At 40.5% G+C, this 11,091-nt stretch overlaps 1 protein-coding gene across 1 annotated transcript; it reads right to left on the reverse strand.

Annotated features, from left to right (window-relative positions):
* Window positions 1-1,338: 1,338 nt before the first annotated feature.
* LOC113066712 (V(D)J recombination-activating protein 1) lies at window positions 1,339-7,688 on the reverse strand. Its single transcript, XM_026238687.1, has 4 exons — window positions 7,497-7,688; window positions 6,069-6,395; window positions 4,814-5,946; window positions 1,339-3,957 (listed from the first exon to the last, which is right to left on the reverse strand). The coding sequence occupies exons 2-4, from the start codon at window positions 6,374-6,376 to the stop codon at window positions 2,210-2,212; spliced, it is 3,189 nt and encodes a 1,062-aa protein (XP_026094472.1). The 5' UTR covers window positions 6,377-6,395; window positions 7,497-7,688; the 3' UTR covers window positions 1,339-2,209.
* Between the last annotated feature and the right edge of the window lie 3,403 nt (window positions 7,689-11,091).

Consider the following 11,091-nt stretch of genomic DNA (forward strand, 5'->3'; position numbering starts at 1 on the left):
TTGCATCTAATTCCAATCCATTCTCAAGCTGTGCAATTTACATAACATTTCTAACATAATATTTGACAAAATGTTTATGATTCTACAACTATTAAAATTAATTTAAAAAAAATAATGTTTGTTTATCATTTATATTTTACACAGTTCTCTGCAAAAAGATGTCCTTACAGCCTCTGACTGCTGTGAACTGTGCTAGCCTTGTGCAACCAGGCTTCTCCTTATTAGAGCTGGAGGGTGACGTTTACCTCTTTGGTCAAAAGGGTTGGCCAAAACGTTCATGTCCAACTGGGATATTTGGTGTACGCATGAAAAAAAAAGAACTTAAGCTGTGTGCCATTTCATTTTCAAACAACTCTAGTTATCTCCTTCCTCTCCGAAGCAGAAAATGATACCACCACCAGTAAACCAGATGTTGCCAGTAAAGAGAGTCCCAATGAAGATGACCCATAGCAAGGCTCCAGTTTCGATGAAAATTACCCCAGCTAGGAAGAGCTTTCTGCGAACACTTTTTGACTGAATTGTTGTTGTTCTTTTAGGTTTAATATCACTAACAATATTTCAATTGAAAGATGCTTAGTGCAATTTTAAGAAACTTGTTTGTTATTGCTAAGCTAATGATTTATTGCTTCATTAAAATGTGGGAGGACAGCTTGTAGAGTGTGTTTTTCTGTTAAATAAAGAGAAGAGGAATTATTTAAATGGATTATATTTTAAGTCTGTTTTTATGCTTAGAATATATATATATATATATATATATATATATATATATATATATATATACACACACACACACATACACTTGTATTTGCAACACATTCATGCATGTGTCAGATGTCTGTCTTAAGTACTTTGTCTTCAACCACATACAATAGAATAGGACAAAAAAGTTCTCAATTAGATTGGAATTTTTAATTATTTATTGTTATTTTACCAAAGGGAAAGTAAAAAAATATATATTTCTTATAAAACAATTATATTCAATCTATTAAAGAAAAGAACTTATGAATTAATGAATTACAACAATCACTGTAATGCTCTTCCACAATGAAAGAAAAAAATTAAGACTGGGCAAGAACATTACCAGTGCCTTTGTGCAAGTTTTTTTTTTGTTGTTGTTGTTTTTTTTACAATTAGAAACACAGTGTTTTTTTATTATAAATTTTAAAAAAGTACAAAGCTATTTATTCAGACACTTGAAACACTTTAGTTTATATGACACTTGAGATTATATGTCAATTCAGCATCTGAAATTGTCACATAATGTTTCAAAGAAAGCAAAAAAAAAAAACACAAAGAAACCAGTAAAATAAATTCACAAATAAATCAATGAACTGAAAGATAAAATGCATTTATAAAGTGTATTACTGAAATCCTCAGTTTAAGAGAGCACAATCTATTAAATCTAGCACTCTTAAACACAATAAGAGATGATTAAAAAAATCAGGTACAAGTCTGAGTGAATAGAGCACACATTTCTAAACTGTAACACAGAGCAATAAAGAAATTCTGACAATAGTCAATAGGTGCTATGTTGTAAAAGACATGGTTGAATATTTGAAAATGTGTTTTTGTGAGCGGGATGGTGCAATTGTCCTGTGCTGTGGGACATGTTAGAATGAAGACTGAGGTAGATTATGGGGTAGGGTCTAAGTAAATGTGCAAATGCTGTAGCATAGTGTCTATGGGTGTTCATAGTTATTTGTGGACTAGCTGAGGATCATCAAAATACTGCATTGTTAAAATAACCCCTTTTTTCTAGACCTTCTGCACAGGAGACAGTTTGTGTTTCCTAACTTAATTTTGTCTTTGTCCCGTGTGATCATAAATGTGGGGCTCCTTTAACACCATTTCAGTGACTTTCAACTCACTCATACGTTTTCATAAATAACCCTTATGTATGAATTTGTGAAGGTGTCACAACCTGACAATACAATAAAATCCCTCATATTTCACAAGCCGCAAGAGATAAAACTGAGACAATTTGCCTGTAAAAGCACGGGAGAAAAAAGCCCTGCCCATTCAATTTTTATCTCTGCCATAAAAAAATTTAACTAACGTTTATGCACTGGCTTCAGAAAAATAATGAAGTGAATAACAAAGCCATTACACGTGACATTACTTCTCATCTCAAGAAATCAAATCAATTACTTAACAATATTTTCATTAGCAGGAAAAAGGGTCCATTGGAGAAAGTCAATCAAAGAAAAGCTCAAAAATCTGGTACTTCAAGAGCCAAATCAATTTCATCTGGGGTCTCTTCTGGGTTGAATGTGGCTTGCTTTGCTTTTGCTGAATTCTTGTGAGCCTCCATAAACTTCTGAAGATACTTGGAGGTGTACAGCCAGTGGTGTTTCAGTACATCTTCAAGTTCAAATGTTTTGGACTGCCTTGCATTCATCTTCCGAAAACGTCTGAACAGCTTGTTCCCAGACTCATTGCCTTCACTGGCCCATGCTCCAATAGACCCGTCTCTCTCAACAATCTCAGGAACATGGGCTAGAGTCTTGTGTAGGTAGTTGGTGATTTTTCCATCATAGCGGTACTTAAACGTGGTGGAAAGGAGATCAGCAAATTGCTGAGAGTTGTAGCTGTACTGACAGAGTTGGACAGGGCAGTCTTGGGAGGGACGGGTAGAACGCCACACAGGCTTCATCTGAAGGTAGAGGTCCATCAGTTTCCGTAGAGCCTCACGCCGTTCCTCGGAAAGAACCAGCTCACAGACCACCTCCACAGCTTCACGTGTCATCAGCCGACGAGCATAGTTTCCATTCATCCTCATCACAGGCTTGAGGTACAGGTTCTTGCGTAGATGTTTGTCCAGGGTTGAGCGCCAACGACGGCGTTCCTCTCGACTCGGATTGCTTTTCTGGTAGACTTCACCAATCTCATCCTGAAAGATCTTGTAGAATTCAGTAGCATTGCCAATGTCACAGTGCAGAGCATCTAGAGTAGGCTGGGTCTCCATGAAAGGCTTGGCGGAAACACCTTTGACCCGGTCACGCAGTTCGTCAGCAGACTCTGAGAAAGGATTTGTCCTCCAGATCTCATAGCGCTCAAGATTTTCATCATGGCTACGTGTAATGGAATGTAGCACCATGTTCTGAGATGCTTCTGCTCTGGTTGAGTCACAGAGTGTGCATATGTAAGTGGAGCCTGATGCTTCTAAGCCTTCCATTTCACGAACCATCTTCTCATCATAGCCTGTGCCCCGAAAGAAGAACCTAAAGGATCGTAGAAGACCACCAACAGATAAAATAAGCCGACTTTCCATCATGGCCTTCCGCTCTGCTACCACAGGTCCCAAGATGGCTGTCAGGGTCTCATGGTCAGACTCATCCACAAACATGAGGCACAGAGGTCTGCAGGAGAGCTCAGAGTTTGGCTTTTGTTCCTGAAAAATGGTGATTCCATCGTCCTCACCCTCAACTCGGAGGGAGATGGACATGATTGTGAAGGAAAACCTCACTGCCTTCTCAGGAACCGCTGGACCAGATCCATGCTTCTCGCCGACATCTCCCATACCATCACATGATTCTTTCACCACAACGGTAAAACCAGAGGTGCACATGCTGTCGTCCAGCTCCCTCTCTCTCAGTCCTTCCATTATGTCCTCTTCCAAATCTTTTAATGCAGAAACCAGTGCCACATCATAACGGAATCTTCTGGAGATGGTGTCCGCAGGGACATCGTCAACAGAGGTTTTCCAACCAGAGAGGCCATCAATGATTCCCACATCCCAGGAGCTGGAAACGTTTTTCAAAGCTGGCTGCCACTCAAATTGGTGGAACCCAGGGAGAAGCTCTTTCTCTGCATTGCGTAGAGTGTGCAGTGGCTGGAATATCTGGCGGCCACTAGTGGCCTTTACAGTGCGGTACATCTTGTGGTACTGACTGCAGCTAAGGAAGGTGTTTACCCTTATAGCCAAACACACTGCAGGATGCAGCCCACACCCTCTGCCTGAAAAAGAATAGAGAGGGAAAACAAAACGGTGTGAGATAGAATCAGAAGTTTGAATTCATAGAACTGTTTATCCAGAATAACCTCAAAATAAGTGAGAATGTGAGCTTGCATTTGTGATTATGAACCTACAGTATGTGTGTTTATGGACTGTTTTCAGAGCAAATGAGTGCTAGCATATCTGGAATTCTGATTGTAATTGCAGCATGTAATGTGTCCTAATTGTTCTAGATTTGTGAGATTATTAATGCTTAAGTTAGAAGAGAGGTGACTCAGCTATGCTAGAAATGCTAATCTATCAGCTGATGATGAAAACAGGCACCAGCTGGGCCCTGTTCCCCTGGGGGCCGAAGACAGTATCTATGTCATTTGCAGATACATGAGATACTGATGTTGTTTTCATCCTAACAGGCTCTTTACAATAATTATTATTGTGTACTGAGTCTCACATGTGCACGTACACACAGTCAGGTGATTATTATATTTAAATTGACAGTGAGGAACATAAGAAAATAATTAATTAATTATTGTGTAGATAACATTGTGGACATGTTCAATTTATTTTGTGCATGTGAACATAATTGTGTAAAATTACATATTAAAATTGTTATGTACTATGAAAAACGAGTACAATTATCTGCAGTCAGGCATTGAAAATTGGACTAGTTCATTGTAAAAAACAAAACAAATAGTGATGGCGTATTTTAGATTATAAAAATGGTATATGTTCTTATTCTTGATGCCTCCCAAGCTTAGATAAGTCAATAATGCATTGTGTGTTCATTCTAGTTGCATTCGTCTGACAACGACTGCTTTGACAGTCACATATTGTGGGTGATATGTTTATTGGCATTACCTTGCATCATAGCTTCCAGTTCATCTGCTTGTTTGTGTTCATTCCCAGCTCTCAATGCCAGAAGGAAGAGCGTCAAGCAGACTGACTTCACATCCCCTCCTTCTTCCTTTTCAGCAAATGCCTTCACCTGGTTCTTCAAATCTCTCAGCCTGTGCTTTTGAGCCCGACGGGTCAATGACAATAGATGCTGTCGAGGACGTCCTCCTTTGTTGACCGGCAAGTAATCATCAAAATTCTGTTCTAAAGCTTTTTGTTCTTCCTGAGATTCTTTTTCATGGTAGTGATTGAGGCAGTGTTCCCTAAAGGAGTCAAATCGGACCCAGTCGTTGCATCCTTCACTGGGGCAAAGCAGAGGGATAGAGTTGAGGGTGGCAAGGAAGAATTTGGCTGGCCTGGTCAGATGGGATGGATTTAGATGTTGGTTACAGGTGGGACAGTTTTGGCCCAAAGCACGACTGTACCTTAGGATGCAGACCCGACAGAACAGGTGTCTACATGGTGACTGGACAGGGTCAGAAAGCAAGTGATCACACACTTGGCAGGTAACGGTATGTAAGAAGTCTGCTGGGACTTCAGGAGGGATAAGCTTAGTGCTCAGATGGTCCCTCTGGCATTGGGTGATATTCTTTACCCATTGTCCTCTCTGAACTGATAGTTTTAACCGTTCTTGTCCACCTGATCCAGTATTCTCTGGGGTCTGTCTCCATGCTGTATTGGTCCCTGGGGATTCTGAGGAGTCCCTTTTGATTCTCTTTGGATGGCTGTGTGCAATTTTAAGTGGTTTGGCCCGCTTCCTTCCTATTCGGTGAAAAGAGCTCTTCTTAGGGAAGCAGAGGTTGCAATGGGTGTTGTGGGGCTTCCAGTCTGGAATCTGGGTCCTAGTGAAAGAACAGAAACCTCCTCCCCTCATGACAGCAGTCCAGCATCTGTGACAAAATAAAGATGGATGCACCGTCTCCATGTCGGTTGTCACATCCACCTTGAAGACCTTCAAGATCACCTCTGGCCAGTTCAGAAACTTACAGCCCATCCTACGCAAGGCACACCGGCTGGACACTTCCAAGTCTCCCTGGACTTCATGGGACGGACCTTTAGCCTTCTGTATTGAAAGGCCACAAAGGCGACACAGACATCTGCAAAAGACACAAGCAAATTAATCTTAAACTAAGATAAACAAAGACATGCTTCTAAATGTGCACAAGTCAAGTCAACATTCAGAATTCATGCAGTTGACACTATATTTTATTAGACTCACTTGAGAAGATTCATATGTGTATCAATTTCCTGGAGCTTAAGGTCCACTCTCCCTTGAGCAGTCTCCATGTTTTCCTTACTCTTCCCTCCGAAACAGAGCTTCATAACACTGCCAGGAGAGCCTGAGTTTTCCATTGCTACCTCTGGCTGGTTTTCCTTCTCCACCGGTGTTTCATTAGGCAGAGGGGCCTTCTCCATGGACCTGACCCGAAAGAGCTTAAACTTCCATTCCGAAAACTTAGGATGAGACAGTTCGTCAGGCATGGAGGCTCTGGGAGCATCTTCGGAACTCCACCTCCCTTTCTCCATAGTGTCAGCTTAGTCTCAGCTGCTTTCAAGAATTAGAAAAGAAAGTAAGAAGGAATAAGATTAATTCTTTATGAATCAAGAGTTTATGAGACTATGAGATTAGCTTGGCTGCCAAGGAATATTCTGAGGTGTAACAGAAAAGGCGGGTTTCAGGCTTTCAAATCCACAAAAGAAGAGCAAAACAACATAATTTCCAAGGCTGTGACTCAATCAGACGGATTTACTTAGGTCTATAGGCTTAGTTTGTTAAAAGCGGCCCTGAAATCCCAGCCCAAACGGAAGAGCTTTGCTCTGACCCAGAGTACAGCATTATACCGTAAGTGGCATTTAAAGCCTCTGTAAAATGCATGAGACAAGTGTTCAGAAATCGATCTGCTGCTGAAAACTTAATTTCTCTCCTCGCCAACATTCCCGCTAAGGGACCCACTATGTCCTTTTTCTATCCCTCATCTTTCATTTAATTTTTTGCCCCTCATCTTTCTCAGGTACCAAAGAATTTGCTAAATGGACACCTCTAGGGCTGTCAATCAGTTATAATAGTCATTTACTGTGCTGAACCAGGAGTTTAAGTTCATGGAAGAGCATGCTGGCATTTAATGGATTACTCGAGAGAAAGGGAGAGAGGCGAGTCTTATGATGCACAGCCATTGACTGAAGTGGGATAAAGGGAAATTGTAATGCAAGCAGTTCCCTATGAATCAGATTCTATCCCGTTTCAACCATGTCACTCCCAGAGTGCCGTAATCTGCATAAACACACAAATAAAAACAAAGACTACCTCAGAAGTAACATCACTTGGACTAGTCGTAGCTGTCAAACCCTTGCAGACTCTCAAAACAACTGTGTCATGTTGTGATGCTCCGCTCACATCCTATCCATAAGAATGTAAAACGGTCCTCTTTCCTGATCAATAAATCAACAAACGCTTACCATAACACTCCCATGGCGAGTACATGCTGGCATTTTCTCTCTCTTTCTCTCTCTCTTTCTTTTTCTCACTCTCAGCTTGTGTTTGCACCCTGGGTCTCTCCAGCTATCAGCTCTGAAGTGAACTATTGAGACACGCATACACACAAACAGCTGAGTGCATTCAGTCTGTCAGTCAGCCGGGTTGTCCTACCTTGTTTTTGAGACTCAGCTGGTGAATTCTCCCCTGGGGCCTTTCTGCATGGGTGCACAGGGGAGGCCTAGTGTGTTTTTGAGTGCGGATGTCCTCCAGGCTATCTATCTAAGAGTGTCTGCTGGCTGGATCTCAGTCGCTTGCTGCTCCTATAAAAGACTGTCTCTCCATAGGAAGAGAGTCCTATTTATACCTCTCTGTGGGGCCTTAACCGCCACATTTTAGCACCTGAGAAACATGGGAGGTCTCGGGAAGGGGGGGTGTGATGCTAACCACACTCTCTCACACACACACACACACACACACACACACACACACAGAGATAGAGAGAGACACACATTTACTAAACTACCTAATGAAGACTTAGACTTCTATTGTTTCTAACAGTTCATTTCGACAGTCTCATTTAGACATTCTGTTGACTAAAAGTAACTTTGCAACTACATTTCAACCACCTGTCCTTAGAGTATTAGACTGTAGGCTTAATATTTGCTAACACTTTATTTTGATAGTCACTCAAACAGATTCTACTCATAGAGATAGTAGAGAGAGTAACTTTGCGAGTACATGTTGGCTAATCCTAACTAAACTGAATAATAAATTAATAATACGCTAATAAGAGTTAGTTGACATGTAGGTGCAAAGTTACTTAGTCAACAAAATTTCTAAAGGGGGCCTTCAAAATAGAGTGTAACCTTATTTACATGATGCTAATTATAAGTAAAATACAGACTAACTTTAACCATACAAATAAACATTTAGCTAACCATTTCGAAGTAAAGTCTTACACACACATATGCACCAATATGAGACATTATAGAGCTACCATCTGCACACAGATACTCCAATACACAACATAAACCACATATTTTTAGACACACATGCACATTCTGCATCATAAACACATGTCAGTACAAGCCACATGGATAAATCTAACGCATCCCCCTGCTGTTTTCCCCCAGCGCTCTCTGAAACTCATCTCCTGCAGGTGGTCCAAGCCAACATGCTGCAGCTCTGCTATTTGATCCCCATCTATATAGAAAAAGACACTGTTAAAACACATCAGATCAGAGGAATCCATTAAAAGAGAGCTGAAACCCTCTATTCAAGGCTGCCTGACTAAAATGTATTTTACAGTGTATTCAGAAAAGCAGAGCAAACTTAGGGTATATTCCAAATACATTTCACAATTTTAGATTCTTGCTGAGACAAGATTATCTTCCGTTATCAATGTGGACAAATTACCTATACTGGAGGAAGCTAGGATGTCACTATAATGAGCATTTTCTCTACATGTGGGCTCTGTTGCAGTCCCACTATGAACAAGGTTGGTGTCATCAGCAAATATGAATTAAAGGGATTTATTTGTTGATAAATAGATCAAGGGTGTTTTTGCAGAAGAGTTATTGTGCTATAATTAATGCGGTTCTGTATGGACTTCTTAGTGCAAGATCTGACAGACTAGCCATTAAACAGTCACCAAGTGCCCACATTGCATTGAGAGGCCTGTCTCATGTGAGAGCCACAACTTCTGTAAACCAAACAGAAAGTAAACATCATAAATAATGAACAGTGTAGGTCATTCTACAACATGGCTGTCATTTGTGCCCCATATATACATGGATAAAAATGACTTTGAAAATGAAGAGTTGATGCAAACTTTTACTGTGTTTGATGCATACAACAAAAATAATTCTGTAGAATGACCCACATAATACTACAAACATAAATATGGAAATGAATGATTAAATTCAAATGATTTAAATCCGTTTAAATGGGTGAACAGAGAGAGAAATAAATAAAGCCTCATTATTGTGAGTAATAAAGAGATGGAAGGTGATTTTTATGCAAAAGACAGTTTGCTTTCGGCTAAATTATAATAGCCAAGTCTATAAACTGAGCAAAATGAGAAAGGTCAATGAAAATACCCGTTTTTACAAGTGCTCCTTCATCCTTCACAAAGATTCCTTGAGGGCCTGAAAAACAAAGTCGACATTTAGGATTTCATTGATCATGATAGAGGTTACATGTGTGCATGTTTATTGACTCATTAACGTTTTGTGCATTATTTAAAGGAACAAATCGCACAAAAATTACAAGTCTGTCATCTTTTCCTCACCCTCATGTCTTTCCGAACCTTTATGACTTTCTTTCTTCCAAAGAATTCTAAAGGAGGTGTTTTGCTACATGTCCAAGCTGCTCTTTTATATATAAGAAAATTGGACTATTCACACTGTTAAACTTAGAAATGGAGAGGAAAAAAGTACATGCAATCATTTGTGATTCAAAAGTCAAATGGCAATGGAACAACATGAGGGTGGATACGATGACAGAACTTAATGCTGTCATTAGGCCTGCCAGAGACTTCAGTGTTCACAAACCTAATGAATGAGAAAAACAGAGAGAAACCGTAGGTCTGTTGCCATGGCAAGGTAAACTGTGCTGCAGATGTCCATCTAACATACAAGCGGTGACCCCTAGAGATCCGTGCCTCTCTCCGCCTGCTAATTGACTTGTTATTGATAAGCCCAATGGCAGTTTGATTTATGCGAAAAATGTCTTCAGTCGACAGCCACCTGGCATTAAGCTGGGTGTTATTCTCCACTGTGTGTGTGAGTTTTTGAGATGCTGTTATCACCATCTGAGGGGACACCTGGTAGGTGAGGTCAGAGACATTGGTGTCAACGCAGAGTGCAAAATCGAACTGCACACCAATCAAATCACATTATTTGAGTGAGAAGGTGAATCATTGACACACTAACCATCTGTTTCACAGACAAGGCTTAAGCCTAGTTCCAGACTAAAATGTAAGCCTGAGCTGTTTCAGATGAAAGAAATTTGTACTGATGTGGGAAGTCGTGGTCTAGTGGTTAGAGAGTTTGACCCCTAACACTAGGTTTGTGGGTTCGAATCTCGGGCTGGCAATACCATGATTTAGGTGCCCTTGAGCAAGGCACTGAACCCCCAACTGCTCCCCGGGCACCGCAGAATAAATGGCTGCCTACTGCTCCGTGTGTGTGTGCACTTTGGATGGGTTAAATGCAGAGCATGAACTCTGAGTATGGGTCACCATACTTGGCTGAATGTCACTTTCACTTCACTTTTTAAAAAATTACTTAAATATTTTAATTAATCTATGGACTAATACTGGCTTAGGCCCAATCCCAATTCTATTTTATACCCCTTCCCCTTCCCCTAGTGTCAAGGGGTAGGGGAGAAAATATTCCCCAAAGGATTGGGACACCACTACCATGATGTTACACGCCATCATTCGTCATCTAGCTCTTACAATACACACATATACTGGTGTGCATTAGAGCCTTTTATTATCGTTCTGTATTAATGCGCTGCTTACTGACACACACACAAACACACATATCGGAAATCGCGGAGCTCACACATCCAGGAGAAAATAAACTTGTCAACGCTGCCCCACGACTTTTATTAAATACAGTTTAAATACTGAATCGCTACATTATATTTTCCAGCGACGAGAGGATACAAATCACTGTTTTAAAGTAAACTCACTCTAAAAAGAGAAACGCACAGACGCCAATACAAGTACCTCCATCTCTCTCTCTCTCACTCTTTCGAA

This window comes from Carassius auratus, chromosome 50 (genome assembly GCF_003368295.1).
Source record: "Carassius auratus strain Wakin chromosome 50, ASM336829v1, whole genome shotgun sequence".
Lineage (NCBI taxonomy): Eukaryota > Metazoa > Chordata > Actinopteri > Cypriniformes > Cyprinidae > Carassius > Carassius auratus.